Source organism: Arachis stenosperma, chromosome 2 (genome assembly GCF_014773155.1).
Source record: "Arachis stenosperma cultivar V10309 chromosome 2, arast.V10309.gnm1.PFL2, whole genome shotgun sequence".
NCBI lineage: Eukaryota > Viridiplantae > Streptophyta > Magnoliopsida > Fabales > Fabaceae > Arachis > Arachis stenosperma.
The window spans coordinates 3,074,641-3,091,421 of record NC_080378.1 but is presented as its reverse complement, the minus strand read 5'-3'; the positions used below and the strand labels follow the sequence as shown (position 1 = coordinate 3,091,421).

The following is a 16,781-nucleotide window of genomic DNA, read 5'->3' as shown; positions in this document are numbered from 1 at the left end:
TTAAGAGAATAATGCCTATAGAATATTTTAAAGCAGAGTAATTCTATCGATTTATTTTTTTCAATAATATTTTTAGCTCTGTTGAATATTGACATTTTTTAAACCAATTGTGGAACTTTGGAAGACTAACTCTTATCGATTCATTTCTCCAATTTTGGTATTTCTTGCTTGCTTTGTCATTTTTATTACTCATGAAGCACAAGTAACAGAAATGAAAAGTACATGGTATATTCAACCAAGGCAGACTCCAAGCTTTATTTCCTCTTCTTGTTTGCACATTTGGAATTTGGAAACATTAAGCTACTAGTTATATAAAATGCACCTCTATATAATTTATAGGCAATATATTTAACATTGTAAAATGATCATTCATGGTGGGAATACCGAATAAACTAAATCTGTCAAAGGCATAATATGGAAGCACCAATACCACCAAATAATTGAAGAGAAGACAGAACAACAGAACACCAAATTTTAACGTGGGAAAAAACCTCTCAATGTGAGAGATAAAAAAAAACCATGGGAAGGTAAAAATTTTCAATATTTTCCAATTCAAAGCTACAAACAAGTCTCAAAACTTACAAGCACTACTAAGCATACATGCAGAACTCTTGTAAAAGAACATAAAAGCATAAACTAAATGGTGAAATCAATGATACAATAGACGACCGTTGCTTACGAACTTTTTGGCTACAGAGCTCGGATTGCAATCACACCTCAAAGTTGAAGGACTATGAATGAAGAACTCCAGGTAAACCAGAAAAGAATTTAACCATCCGATCATTCATTTGTTCAGGTTAATACACTAATTGGGATGTAGAGGGACTCTCCAAAAAGAGTTTGCTTGGGCCTCACACTAAGGAAAATTATCATAACCTGCTTGATAAATACAGAATGATGTATTATTCCTTTTTAGCTTCAAAAACAGAACCGAAAGGGACAAATTTTGTTTTGAGAAAAGATTGACAAAAAATAATAATACCGCAATGCAAAATCTTACAGAAGTACTTACATGCTCACCAAGTTGCAATTGCCACAGAAGCTGCTAATGCACATTATAATGGTTGAATTCAGAAAGAAAGTTGATCCTCGACCATAGCAGTTATCTATTTCTTGATGCCCCTGGAAAATCTATTTGAGTTGGTATTCATAAGAAATGATATGAGATAGAGCAGCTTCAAAGATCAATACCTCTAGATCCATCAAGTTTATGTTACCTTCATAAAGAGTTTAGCTTCAATTCTTCGTCTTGTAGCGTTTTCCGGGCAAAGGACAGTGTTGAATTTGAAATAGTAACAGAAAAAGGAAGCTTTTCTCCTGCCATATTCTCCAACCTAAAGTAAATTGCAGAGAGGAATAGAGTAACTATACCTACCTGAAGCTAAAACAGAAATCAGTTCTTTTGATTGAATGAAGGTAATGTAAGTATGGTTTGTTTTACATAAAGATTATGTGCTGAAATCTTAGCCATCTGGGCACTTGTACCTCGGTAGAAGCTACCTGCAGAGGATGGTAAAAACAGTAAATTTGATTCATCCAATTGTTTAATATATCTAAAGAAATTATTAAGTGCTGGATACACTAAAAAAGATATTCATTGTCCTTCAGTTTTTATTTCATGGTAATTAATTTTTATGTTCCTCTGTAATTGCAATTTAATTGTGGTAGCATGTGTGAATCATGAAGATTAGAGAATTACCTGCTCAGAAATATCTGTTTAGACGACTTTAAGGAAATTGATGCATGTATAATTGAATTGTGGTGGCATGAGAACCATGAAGTTAGATAATTACCTGCTCAGAAATCTCTATTCAGGAAATTTTTTCGCTATCGACTTCAATGGTTGGGATGTGGGAAATTTTGGGCCAGATTAATTGATGCTTGGGCAGCAAAGGACAGTCTTCAATTTTGAGTAGCAAGAGAGAGGGAGGCAGCTTTTCTCCTTCCATATTCTCCAGCTTTGGACACCAATAAATGTGTAGTTGTTGAAGGGAGGTGAGGCGGAGAAGCTCGTTGCACTCCAATGTCTCCAGATTATCAAAGTGTTCGATATGTAGAGTGGTAAGGGAGGGAAGGTGAGGCAGCGAACCCACCTCTGGGTATGACTTTATGTTCTTACACTCATAACCATAAATACTGAGATGAGTGAGGGCGTGCAAGTTGCCCATCCATGATAGATCCCTCATTTGTTGCTCGCCAATTCCCACTTCAAGTTCTTTCAATTTAGGCGGCAAACCACCCTCTGGCAACCTGCAAATGTTTGGGCAACCATATATCTGGAGAGAGTGTAAGCTTGGGAGTAGACTCTTCATGTCACGTGGTAATGCCTCCAACTTCTCACAATCTCTGACTTGAAGATGAGTCAAGTTGGGTGCAGCCAGTCCTTCTCCTGCAAATGACACTAATTTCTCGCATAAAACAATGGAGAGCCATTGAAGAGCAGCATGTGGTGCTTCTGACATTGAGATTGATTCCAGATTCCAACAGTTTATGATCTCCAAATTCTTCAGATTGGGAAAGACCTCCAACCACAAGGAGGTCATTGAATCACAGCTGTCTTGTATTAGTAGCTCTACCAAATCATACTTCTGCTGCTGCAGATGGGGAAATTCTAGTTTTCTACAGCTCAAGATGTGTAGTTGTTGCAGGCAAGTTAGATGGTTGATGCTGATCATTGCCTTAAAGGCAGACTCCATCACAGATTCACTTCCCCTAATTGATAAAGTATCCCCATCAAGAAACATGGCCTCGGTGTCCCGTTCTATAAAGTAGTCGCCTATCTGTAGTTTGCGAACTTTGGAAACATCCGACAAAGAAGAAACGATTCTGAAGAATACCTGATTAAGCATCTCTTCCTTCAACATTGGACAATTTGTTATTTCAAGCTTCTTAAGTTGAGGAAAAGTTTCCGACTCAGATACGTGCCACACCTCCCAACATGCCATGTTATAAAATACCAAAGTCTCCAGTGAGGGAAACGGTGCAATATGCGAAGAATGATGATCTCCTTCATTCTTGTAAAACTCCTCCCCAATACTCCTCACCTGATCAAAACCTACAATGCTTAGGGACTTAAGAGACGGCAGCTGTCCAAGCGAAGGCAGCATGCAGCAATTCTTGCAACACTCTAGAGATACATGTGTCATGTTTTCGTAGGAACAGTTCTCCAACCAATCTGGAAATATTGTACCCTTGTATCCTTTGATTCCCAAGTATTTCAACCCATTATGCGGTTGCAAGTTATCGAGGATATCTCTTTCTTTTTGTGTACTTGAAACCAAATCATCACCTGAAGACCATTCCAAACATAATTCATCAATGTGCTTCTTATCCATTATCTTTGCCCTCTTTGCTTCTTCCACATCAACAATATTCTCCAACTTCTTAATCTCAAAGGATTCATGAAGATTTACCAGCCTTCCTAACTCCTGGGTTCCATTGTCTTCGTGCTTGCCAACGACAAAGGAACTTAAAACGTGCAACTGATTCAATTTGCTCATTTTTCTGGGCATTTCGTCTAAAGAGGTTTTTCTAATATCAAGATGCCGCAAACTCCCAAGATTATGCAAACCACTAGGCAGTGTTGTTAGCTTAGAGCAACCATACAACATCAATATTTGCAAATTACACAACTTACACAAAGACTCTGGCAATTTCTTAATATCAGTCCAAGAGAGATCCAAGTAGCGCAGATGGATCAATTCTCCTATTAAATTAGGCACCTCATCAAGTTTTGTAAGGGATAAAACTCTCAAGTATTTACACTTTGACAATATCTCACATGTTGCCGCTTCAATGTTGCAGTTTGCAGATGAGAAATCGCCAAACAATAATAATGTTCTCAAAGATTCTACTTTAGAAATAGAATTATAAAGTTTTGAGCTACAATGACTTAAATCCACAAACAAATGCCGAGTCTGAATCTTTATCTCCTCCTCTTTACCAAGTTCTTCTGAGTTGCAATAGAAATCTCCAGCAAGGAATATTGCTAAGTCATGCAACAGATCATGCATCACAAAATAATCACCAAAGTCTTCACTCTTCGTGAAAAATAATCTGGAAGTTAGTTCATCAAAACACTCACAACCAACTTCTTCTAAACTCTCTCCTCTCTTTGGTGGTGGTAAAAGTTCTTCTGCCTTCCACAAAAGGATTAAATCATCTTTCTCAAATTCATAATCTTTGGGATATAAAGCACAATAAACAAAACAACGCTTTAAATATGGAGAAAGATGGAAGTAACTTATCAGTAATGCTGGAATAATCTTACTCTTCTCCACCGAAAATTCCCAAATATGACTCATTAGTATCTTGTTCCATTCCTCAACATCATGCTTAGTACGTAACAAGCGACCAAGTGTTTCTGCAGCTAATGGCAAGCCATCGCACTTCTTGACAATCTTTTTACCTATTTCTTCAAGTGCTGCTCTCCCATTTGATTGTGGAAAAGATGCATTTTCTGCAAACACTGACCAACAATAGTCCTCTGACAACTTCTTGAGAAAATAAGGCCGACAATTTTGAACTGCGGAAGCAACATTTTCCTCCCGAGTAGTCAGCAGAACAATACTTCCCTTATTTCCATATTGGAAAGGGGTCATAAAATTACTCCATTTGTCACCATCATCACTCCAAACATCATCAAGAACAATAAAGAACTTCTTATTGGACAATTCTTCTTTCAAAGCATTGTGAAGTGAATTGAAATCATCGAGACTGCAAGTACCTCCATGGATCTGCTTTATGACATTCCTTGTAGTCTCAACAACTTCAAACTTCTCCGAAACGCAAACCCATGCTTTCAGATCAAATCCCTTCATAAACTCCTCGTTGTTGTACAGCCATTGGGCTAAAGTTGTTTTACCAACCCCACCTATGCCAACAATAGCAATCACAGACAAGTGATGCTCATTGTTGTCATTCAGCATCTTGATTAAGGCCTTCTTGTCATCCTCCCTGCCATACACACTCCCTTTTACAAGAGAACTGGATGGAGTCCTCCATGATGAGCTACTAGTGAGAATCTTTTCAAGACCAAGGAAATCTTTTTGTTTTCCAAGATCCTCAATTCTTGTAACCACCCCTTCAATCTTGTCTACCATGTCATCTCTATCTTGGTTGATGAAGAAGCTAGGGGACCACCAGGAAAAACTTGCATTCTTTTGAGTGGTGGCTTTGAGGAGGACAGCATCGAGCAAGTCCTCAGCACAGTAAACAGCATCCCGGAGACTATCGAGCCACTTCCTCACATTGAGATTTCCAAACTGCTTCATCTCAGCATCAGCAACAAGAGCTTCAGCACCCAACAGAGCAGTCTTCAGCCTTTGAACCAAGTCAGAACCAAGCTTCTTGCCAAACACCTTGTTGACCGCATCCTCTGTGAGGCACTTGTTAATGACAATGTTAATGAAGCCAGAGAGGAAAGCTCCACCAACAACTGCACCAGCCATGATATGATCTCAACAACAGCAACAGCAAAGTGAATGGATTTTCAGAGAAAGGTGGGAGAACAATGGTTGCAGGGTATAGTGAACTCAATAGAGGGGGTTTCTTAATCAAGTGTACAAAGAAGGTGTCCAGCAAGTCTCCGAGCTAACTTAAAAATTATTCAAATTTCAAAGTAGTGGAGTGTCTTGATGGCTCTTAATTATAAAACTATATTTTAATTTTTAATTGTTATTGTTATTGCTATTTTGGAAGGTGCAAGGTAATTGCATAAAACCTTTAATCGTATCTTAACTAGCTTTTGAATGATGCAATGTGAATGTGAATGTGATAGCAAGGCACAGAAAGTTCCAACTAACTTTTTGAAAAACCAATGGAATTGTAGTCTCTGTGGAAATTTTGTATCACAGTAAACATGATTGAGCTGTTTATGGTTCATAATAAAATAATGATGCTGATGCTGCAATATTAACTTCCTTAATACTAATTAACTAAGGATTTAAGGTCTAGTTTTTTCTTTTCTTTTTCCTTTTGGAAGTTGTTTCTATCAAACATTACTTTACAGTAAATACGTGATGAAAATTTGTGTCTTGATGTACATGTTCACAAAGTTTATGTCTTATGAAAGTTCTCCCAACAATAAGGCAAGTAGAGGAATTTGGCAGAGAGATACTGATTAGTATATGATAAGTTTATAACGATATTGATTTCACTTCGATTATCGTTGCTGGCATAGTATCACAGTTAATGACAGCATCCATGAGTAAAGTTCTTATTAGTACTATAGTAGTCTCTGTCAAATGCATCAAATCGAAGTAGTAATGATTTATAACATATCAGTAATCAGTATTACATTAAGAGTTATGGTATTCAAACTATTACAGGTAGTTTATCAAGTGATATCATGGATTTACTATCAAGCAGAGTTCTTCCCCACTTTCCTTTTCCTTTTAAAATATATATTTTTTGTAGGGAAAAAAATCTCAGCACCAAATAGTAGAGATAGAGAGAAAAGTTTTGTTTCTATTCTTAGTATAAAATACAAAGGAGAAAGAAACAAAACAAGCTTAATACTTCTAAAATAATTATTTTTAATAAAATCTAATAATGCATGCAATGAAATGAATTTACAGGGAGCGACAAAGTAGTGAAGATTGAAATTTTACACAAAAGATGTTGATGAAAGTTATTCATAATTGACTTTGTTTTGTGTGAGAAGTTAATTAAGAAAATTCATAGCAGTGGAAGGTGTCAATGTCAATCGTTCCTTAGCAACAAAACCCAGTATCGCCTCCGAGATAACTTAGAAAATTCATAGCAGTGGAGTGCTTAATTGGCTTTGCTCTAATTTCTCATTTTTTAATTCTTGCAAGTGGTATTGTTTCCGTGTCACCAACGGACACTACTAGTTTTTGTGGAAACTATATAGAACTAGGAACATTTTGGCTCCACATTTTTGTATGTATATCATGGTAATATATTATGAGGTTATTAATAACAATAATGCATGGTAGTTGTCTTATTTTAATGACTTGTACGTTGCTAATGTCTTGGTCTTAGTTTAATAGTTTGTTTGGAACTTTTAATTTGTGTTTTTAAGTCTGAGACATGCAACAAAACTGCAAGTTGAAGAAGGTTTCAACTGTGGTATGAGTCATGACTAAGGTAATAATAGTCATCAATCTTTGGGAATATGCAAGGCATATCCAAGTCATATTAGGTGATTAGTCCAAATGATTAAATCTTTATTCGGTCTTCTAAAACTTTTATTGGTCAATGAGGTTTCTTCTATGAAAATATGAGCATGTGGATACTCTATAGAGGTGCACTAATGTTAGCAGCTTATGATGATCTTATTATTTATTTTTTATTATTATTATTATTTAGTGAATTTCTATGTAAGTTGGGGTTTAGCATTTAATTGGGCGGGTAATAGTGAAAACAAACATAGGTTTGTCAAGAAAAAGATATTTGACAAGTTCAATGCAATATTAGAACATCATTGGAGTTCTGTTTTTTCTGTTTGGATCTTTCTTGCTTTTTATATCTTTTCTTATTACCTATTGAACATAAAATGAGCACTCATGCTAGGAATTCATCCCCTAAGAAATGTTCCATCAACTTTTTATACAATGATAAATATTTCAAATTGAAAAATAAAAAAGGCCATCTCGAAGTATATTAACAAAAATTTGACTTCAGAATTTTATCTTCAGGCCCTCTAGGAAATTTGTTTTGAGTTGATATTCACAAGAAATGTTATGAGATAGAGATATGTGAAATATGAATATCAACTAGGTCAATGAATCTTTTAAACTTGGCATACCATAATATAAAGCTAAGATATTTGTACCCAAGTTTATTTTTTTTTTTATTTTTAGATATTGACAGAGTTAAGGTTTAACTTTGGCAAAAATAATGTACTTTTTTTTCGGGAGTGGATCCTCTCCAGTGAAACAAAAAACTGGATGGTATCCACTATCCAGTGTTTAATCTAACCATTCATTACTCTCTCTCTTATTTATTTTTTGTCCCACTTATAGAATCAAAAGTAGGAAATCACATTGTATCTTGTCAAGTGTTAAAAAAACTGGAGAGGATCCATTTCCTTTTTTCTCCCTTCTGTTAATGTATTAGTGGTGATTTTGTACCTTTTTTCCAACAAGAACTTGTTTTTTATTTTTTTGAGCTGAATCTTTAACTGGAGATTCTTCACTCACAGTTGCAAGATATAAATGTGACAAATAAACAGAAAGATTTAGAAATTAAATTAAAGAATATTAATTTAAAGTTATAATATCAACAATTGCATGCATGGTTTGATCATTCAAGACACCGAATTTGAAAAATGTGATCCTTGTTTTCCATCTTCTTCTCTTAAATCTTCAATGGTTTTAGAATTTCAATAACTTTTGATGGAGCCTCAATTTTTTTCTTCTTCCTCCTCCTTCTCTTCTAAAATAGTGGCAAGTCCGGCTTGTTTCATGATTTGCATTTATTATCTGTTGTTGCAACAACTCATTGTCCTCATCATCATCAAGATACCAAGAACATAGATAAGGAAAAAAAAAAAAGCTGAGATTCCTGTTGTCATGGTAGGCATGCAAAGCAACAAAAGTATTATAAATATTACTTCTATAAAATAATTTTGTCCTCATTATTATCACTTCTACCTCGATTATTTTCGATAAAATTACAAATAAAATTCCGATAAAATTAATTTTCGCTACTATTTAACGAATTTTTTAATAGAGGAGTTCTATTGTCCTAAAATAAAAAGGTTGAGGGTTGAAGTGTTCCTTTTTATTGGACAAGGGGCGCCTTGCCTTTTGTGAAAATAGATAAGAGTCGGATTGGATGTTTAGTTAGAGTAAAAATATGAAAAGGTAAGGCTAAATATCAAATTTTCAAAAATGAATGAGAAGAAATAGTTGACTGAAATACATTTTATAACTCAAAACTATTGAAGAGAAATAACATTAAGGTTGAATACATAGAGTAATTTAAAGAGAAATAAATATTTAGACATGAGACTAAAAAATGAATTCTATGGCATAATGTAAAGATAAAAAATTCTAAGAGAATAAAAATATAATAATAAGAATCTTATAACATAATACAAAGATAGAAGGTTATGCCATCTAAGAAAAAAAATTTCTAGTGACAAAATAGAGAAATGTCAAATATCTAAAGATGGATTTAGAATTGTTAGTTTTTCTTCTAATATATTATAAATAGATAAATAGGTACTAGTAGTAATAATAAATAGATAAATAGATTTGAATAGGAAGTATAGATACCCAATAAAAAAAATAGAAAATTATATTATTAGTTTTGGCAACCGTTGAAAGTTCCTCAAGTTGCAATTTTATTGCATCTCTCTGATCCTTAAAAACAAAAAAAAAAAAATTGTCGACATCAATACGTAGAATCTATTCTTAATATATAAAAGTAGATACATAAGCATGCACTACATTACTTCTAAGTTATTCCTCTTATTCTACTAACGCCATGTCAGCAATATTGCTTACGTGGCAAAATTTTAGAAACAACCAATCAAATCTTGCCAAATTTCAACCACTCAAATCTTGCCAAATCAACTTCTATTTTCAAATTAAAAAAAAAAAAACTAAAAAACAGAATAAAAAACAACAAAAACACAAATTAACATTTACCCCAAAAAACCTCTGAAAACCAAAGAGTTCATTACTTTTCTCATGCTTCTCGCCTGAAAAACTCCTTACTCTTCTCATGCTTTTCGAAACCCTCTTCTTCTTGGCACCTCTCTGTACCAAGATCCTATTTCCTCCATGCTCTTCCGGTATGAGCCATTGTGTTTTCCTCGAATCAAATTTTACTCTTCTCATGCTTCTCGAAACCCTCTTCTTCTTGACACCTCTCCGCATTGCATCAATTGTAGAAACCAGACCAACTAAAAAAATTCGTCCAACGAAGAAAATTCGTGCCAAGTATTTTCCTAAGGATTACAATATTGAGGTAATTTTATATAAGAAATTAAAAGTAGATATACTTAACCTATCTTTTATCTTTTTTATTCATAAACTTATTCTTTTCCTCTTAGTTTTGTATACTTCTAAATTTATTTATATATTATGCTACAGTTTTTTATTTTTTATTTTTTACAAAATTCTTAATCATATCATTTATAAATCATAATTTAAACCACTTAAAATTGGTCTATGAAATTTATGTAATATTCTTAATCACATATAACAATTTAAATAGGTTAAAGTTACATTTTAAAGCTTATAATAATTTATTAGTTAGTAAATAAATTTATATCATTATTATTGCATATTACTTCACTAAGAAATATATATTTAAATGTGACAATATCATATTAGGTGGAATGTTTGGTCATCTTTAGCATTAAGACATCGGCATTCAATTTGATCTACCAAGGACCGATCACATTTAATAATATGATATTATCTAATTCAACTTGCTAATTTATGTATTTTATTAGGAATAATTGGTATTATTCATGATTACAGATAAAAATACTATTATTAATTAATAAATTGCTTTAAAAGTGGGATAAGAAAAAATGGGCAGAAAGAAGATGTACTGGCTTCTATTCTAACTGCAAAATTTTATGAAGTCATTTAATTAAGTAATTAGAATATTAATTTTGAATTACTGCTAATAAACTTTTTGCCTACGTTAGTATATATTAATTGTTCAAAGAGAAATGTTAAGGGCTAATATTTTTTATTAATATTAGTCTAAAAATTTTAAATTAAGTCCATATAATATACAAATATTTTTTAATCAAGTCTTTTTAAATTAAAATTTTTGAAATTAAATTTGTAACATATAAAGACATTGAAATCATATTCCTATATTTATTATATCTTACCGTTATAAATTGATGAGTTTGGAAAACTCCAAATTAATTTGATGATGATCAAACATTATTAAAACAATTAATTACAAAATTATTAATTTGATTTTTAATCCACACTTATTAATTAATAATTTTGTTATATGCAGATTTCATCAATGGACACAAAAGAATGCATGAAGTCCAATTTGATTGACAAAAATAATCAGCCTTTGTGCAAAATATTAATATAAGTGGCTGATTTATTAAAATGATAATTGGGCCAAAAAAAATTAAGAAGCAAGCCCAATTAAAATCCTTGCAAGACCAACAAGGGTTAGGTCCAAAATTGAAAATAAAGAGAAAGCAAAAGATGAATGCTTTCCACGGACACCAACTCATTCCATGGTTGGAATTCAAATTTTGAATTAAATGGATTTAATGAATGCCTTGGAATATGGAAAGAGAAAATCTGATTTGATGGCATTTATTGAGTTGGGCACGTTACAAGGCAAAAGCATGGGAATTTGATTTTAATTGATTATAATCTTTATTACACTTTATTTCTATTGCTTTTCTTCTTTCTACCCTCTTTTCTCTCTCTTTGCATACGGTCACCTCACTGTCAGAGAAGAAGATGGTAGAAGCAAGTAATTTGAAGAAGGAAGCAGAGGCTAGGCATGGGTAATATAAACCTAACTCATTTTCATTTTCTTCTTTAATTACATTGCAAGTTTTTCTCTGTTCTCTCTCCTCTCTCTTTCAGTCTTGTCTAGCAGGAAAGGAGGGATGAAGCAAGCTATCAGTAAAAATCACAGAGAAGCTAGTTGCAAAGAAGAGGCCATTGTGATGATGGCGTCAGGAAAAAGAAAACATAAAGTATGTAGTGGCTGAGATTTTCACCAAGAATGGTTAGATTTGGTGAGGTAATCTCGAGCTCTTCATACTCAAAAAGAAGGAGGAAGACTCGGCCAGCAAGGGAGATTCTTGAAGCATGGCTTGTCTTTGATTCTGCTCAACCACCACAGGAAGTAGCTAGAGTGGCGAAGTGATGGTTGAGGCAGAGATTAAAGCAGATGAAGTCATCATCATCATGAAGCATCAAGGGCCAGAAATCCATCTTGGAGAGGAAGCCAAGGATGGAGCGCTCGGATTGATGAAGAGTGATGACCAAGGAAGGACTAGAGGTATTTGCATGAGTTACCTCTTCTCTCTGTGTGGCCGAACCGGTTTTGTTGAAGGAAAAGAAGCTGAGCTCGGGTTTGTGTTTCAACTGTGAAGGCTTCACTTCTCTATAAAAGAGGTGAACAGTCATGGTTTGATTCAAGGAGACAGTGTGAGAGTGCAAGGCACAGGGTTCTCAGAGCTACCTGAGCTAACATATGTTCTTCTCTTTCAAAGTATTCTGTTTTGTATTTTTCTGTTTAATTTTGTCATGTCTTGAGTCTCATGGAAAAGGACAAACAGTGAGGTTTGTATGAAAAAGCCATAGAGCGGAAAAAGGCAGAGAGTGCAAAATTAAAAGAAAAAGCCATAGATGTCCTTAGAGTTCCTTTGTACATCTGTGTTGTGTTTCATGATTCTGTGGGAATCCCCTTGTAAGTTGGGTTAGCATTTTACAAGTTGTATTCTGGATGATTATAGTGAAATTCCATCATTGTTGTGATGGAGACTGGATGTAGGCTGCACTACACTTAGCAGCTGAACCAGGATATATCTGGGTGTTATCTTCTCTCTCTTCCTACTTCAATTCTGTTTTTACTGTTCAAGATGAAAAATAAAAAATGTCTCGTGTCAAATGACGAGACAAAATGAAAATGTCTCGTGACTAGGGACGAGCTAAAAACAGAAAAGCTTTCTCTAAGTCCAGCAAGTGTCAGTAAGCAAAAAGGGGCTAAGATTCAACCCCCCCTTCTCTTAGCCACTGAAACCATCAATTGGTATCAGAGCTTGGTCTCAAAGAGATCAAGCTTTGCAGCTTGGAGTAAAGATCCTCATGGCGGAAAACAGTGGCGCAAATGTGGTATCCTATAATCTGACCGAAGGACAATCAAGCAACAGACCTCCTCTTTTCAGTGGAAAAAATTATACCTATTGGAAGGAGAGGATGAAGATATTTGTATAAGCTGTAGATTACAGACTTTGGAAGATTATCCTGGAAGGACCTCAGTTTCCAACTACCACAAATGCTGAAGGAGTGGTCACTCTCAAACCAGAAGCAAGATGGACCGAGGAAGATAGGAAGAAGGTAGAGTTAAATGCCAAAGCAGTAAACCTACTCAACTGTGCTGTCAGCTTTGAGGAGTACCGACGGGTATCATGATGCACAACAGCAAAGGAAATCTGGGACAAGCTACAAATCACTCATGAAGGAACCACCATTGTAAAGAAAACTCGAACAGACATGTTGAACAGAGAATATGAAATGTTTACAATGAAGGAAGGAGAGTCCATTGATGAACTGTTCGAACGGTTCAACACTATCATCGTTGGCTTAGAAGTTCTGGGAATTTCACATTCTGAATCTGTGCTAGTGAGAAGAGTGTTGAGGTGTCTTACAAAAGAGTGGGAAACAAAAGCCTTAATTATTTCTGAGAGTAGTAGCTTAGATTCCATGACACTTGATGATTTGAGAGGAAATTTACTTGCTTTTGAAAACTCCTATTTGAAAAAAGATTCTAAAAAGAAAGGAATTGCTTTTTCTTCTGTGACTAACCCTCTGGATGATGAATCCAGTGATAACTCTTCTGAAAATGAGTTTGTGTTGTTTGCAAAAAAATTCAGGAAAATGATGAAACTCAAAGGCAAAGGCAGCAGCTCAAGAAGAATGAAGAAAGATCTTAGCAAGGTAATCTGTTACAATTGCAAGGAAATGGGGCATTTTAAATCTGATTGTCCCAAGTTAAAGAAGGAGGAAAAGCCAAAAAAGGGAAAGAAGAAGGGACTGATGGCTTCATGGGAAGATTTGGAAAATGACTCAGATGATGATGATGAAGAATCTGAGACTAAGTCACAACCTTGTCTCATGGCAAAAGAGGAAGATCAGGTATTCTTTCAAAACTCTAACACTGAAGACCTTCATCTTATGATAGATCACCTTTCTGAAAAAATAAGATGTTTTCTAACTGAGAATCAAGATCTTGAACAACAAAATATCATTCTTAAAGCTGAAAATGATTTTCTCAAAGAAAAACTAAGAGAGGTCGAAACTGCTTGTGATCTTGTGGAAGAAAATAAGCAGTTAAAAGCCCAAGTTAGAAGTTGTGAAAGTGACCATTCTGTCCTTGCACATGTAAATTGTTTTAAGCAAAATGAAGAGTTGCTTAAAGAAGTTAAAAGACTTAAGGAAGACTTAGCCAAGTTCACCTAAAGTTCTGAAAATCTGAATCAAATCTTGGCTAGTCAAAAACCTCTTTATGATAAAGCTGGGTTGGGTTTTTATAAATCTGAAAAATCACATTTTGAAAATATTGCTTCATCTTCAAATGATACTAAGTATCAAGACCCAACTTGCTTTAACAAAACAGCAACTCCAAGATTTTGTAGACTATGCAATCGAAGTGGACACTTTCCTATTCAATGTTTCTTTGGTGAAAGAATGATTGGTGATAAAGTTTGTAAAGTTATTTTTGACTACAATGATTTGGGACATAAGAGATGGTTTAACGTGAAAGGATCCAAGAAAATTTGGATACCTAAGGTCACTTGAGCTTATTGTGTAGGTATGCCTAGCATCCAAGAAGAAAGAAAATATGTGGTACATGGATAGCGGATGCTCTAGGCATATGACCGGGAAGACAACCTTCTTCATAAAGCTTGATGAATATGATGGAGGATTTGTCACTTTCGGTGATGATGCAAAAGGAAAAATAGTGGCTGTTGGGAAAGTGGGTAAAAATCTCTCATCTTGTATAAATGATGTCCTTCTTGTACATGGCTTGAAACATAACTTACTTAGTGTTAGTCAATTGTGTGATTTGGGTTTTGAAGTTATTTTTAAGAAGCTTGTTTGCTTAGTTGTTTGTGAGAAAACTGGGGATGTTCTATTTGAAGCTAAAAGATGCAATAATGTGTATGGATAAACTCTTGAGGACTTAAAGGAACAAAATGTAACATGCTTTACCTCTCTTGAATCTGAAAAATGGCTTTGGCATAGAAAGTTGGGTCATGCTAGCATGTACCAAATTTCTAAGCTAGTCAAAAAGAATTTGGTTAGAGGAATTCCAAACATCAAGTTTGATAAGGATCTTACTTGTGATGCTTGCCAATTGGGCAAACAAGTAAAATCCTCTTTTAAATCAAAAGATGGAATCTCAACTAAAAGGCCATTGGAAATGTTACATATTGATCTTTTTGGTCTTACTAGAACTCAAAGTTTAGGAGGTAAACACTATGGTCTTGTGGTGGTAGATGATTACTCTAGATTTGGTTGGGTACTTTTCCTTGCTCATAAGAATGATGCATTTTATGCATTCTCCACCCTTTGTAAGAAAATTCAAAATGAAAAGGATTTGAAAATTTCCTATTTGAGAAGTGATCACGGAAGATAATTTGAAAATCAAGACTTTGAAAAATTCTGTGATGACTTAGGGATTTCTCATAATTTTTCATGCCCTAGAACCCCCCAACAAAATGGGGTGGTTGAAAGAAGGAATCGAAGCCTTCAAGAAATGACTAGGGCCATGCTATGTGAAAATGAAATTCCCAAATTTTTATGGGCTGAAGCTGTGAACACAGCATGTTACATTTTGAATAAAACAATCATTAGAAAAGGGTTAAAGAAAACTCCTTATGAGCTATGGAAAGGAACCCCTCCAAATCTTAAGTACTTTCATGTTTTTGGATGTAAATGTTTTGTACTTAACAATAAGGAAAACCTTGGAAAATTTGATCCAAAATCCTATGAAGGAATGTTTGTTGGATATTCCACCACAAGCAAGGCCTATAGAGTCTATCTCAAAGAGCATAGAACCATAGAGGAATCCATACATGTTACCTTTTGTGATTCTAACTTAATTCCCAGTATTGTAAAGGATATTGATTCAGATTGTGAAGAGGATGAAACAAGTAAAGAAAATTCCAAAATTGTGGAAAATGAAGAATCTGTCAGCCCTGTTTTATCTCGTCAGATTGAAGGAGAAACTTCCATTTTGTCTCCTGAGCAGACACGAGAAACTGAAACAGTGAGACCATCAGAAGTTCATCAAAATTCAACACCTGTCCGAAAGCCTAGAGAATGGAAGTCCATGAGGGGTTATCCTCATGATTTCATCATTGGTGATCCCTCTCAAGGTGTAACCACAAGATCCTCCACCAAAAGGCAAACCGAACCTAGCAACGTTGCTCTCTTGTCACAAATGGAGCCCAACAATGTCAAACAAGCTCTTGAAGACCCATCATGGGTCAAGGGCATGCAAGAGGAGCTTGCTCAATTTGACAAGAATAAGGTTTGGACTTTAGTACCTCATCCGGATGGTAAGAAAGTAACGGGTACTAAGTGGGTATTCAAAAATAAACTTGGTGAGAATGGACAAGTTGTTCGTAACAAGGCTAGATTAGTGGCCCAAGGTTACGATCAAGAAGAGGGAATAGATTTTGATGAATCTTTTGCTCCGGTAGCTAGAATGGAAGCAATTAGGTTGCTTCTTGCCTATGCTGCCCATAAAGGTTTCAAAATGTTTCAAATGGATGTTAAATGTGCTTTCCTTAATGGCTTTATTGATAGAGAAGTGTATGTGGCTCAACCCTCCCGGTTTTGAACATAAAGATTTTCCTAATCATGTTTTTAAACTTTCAAAGGCTCTTTATGGCCTTAGACAAGCTCCTAGAGCTTGGTATGAAAGGCTTAGTGCCTTCCTATTAGAAAATCATTTTCAAAGGGGAACCACCGACACTACTTTGTTCATTAAAGTTTCTAATGATGACATCCTTCTTATTCAAGTTTATGTGGATGATATTGTGTTTGGATCGGCCAATGAGTCCTTGTGTGAAG

The 16,781-nt window shown here is 34.8% G+C and overlaps 1 protein-coding gene across 1 annotated transcript; it reads right to left on the bottom strand.

The window, feature by feature from the left end:
* Window positions 1-1,902: 1,902 nt before the first annotated feature.
* LOC130962362 (putative disease resistance RPP13-like protein 1) lies at window positions 1,903-5,450 on the bottom strand. Its single transcript, XM_057888586.1, has 2 exons — window positions 2,120-5,450; window positions 1,903-2,027 (listed from the first exon to the last, which is right to left on the bottom strand). Exons 1-2 carry the CDS (start codon window positions 5,448-5,450, stop codon window positions 1,903-1,905), a joined length of 3,456 nt encoding a protein of 1,151 aa, XP_057744569.1.
* Window positions 5,451-16,781: the final 11,331 nt, after the last annotated feature.

What these genes read in the sequence shown, in the direction of transcription:
- LOC130962362 (XM_057888586.1), bottom strand. Translation starts at nt 5,450, where the DNA reads ATGGCTGGTGCAGTTGTTGGTGGAGCTTTCCTCTCTGGCTTCATTAAC. An exon ending in CAGTATTTATGGTTATGAGT is followed by an intron (nt 2,028 to 2,119) that starts GTAAGAACATAA and finishes GATAATCTGGAG; the next exon opens with ACATTGGAGTGCAACGAGCT.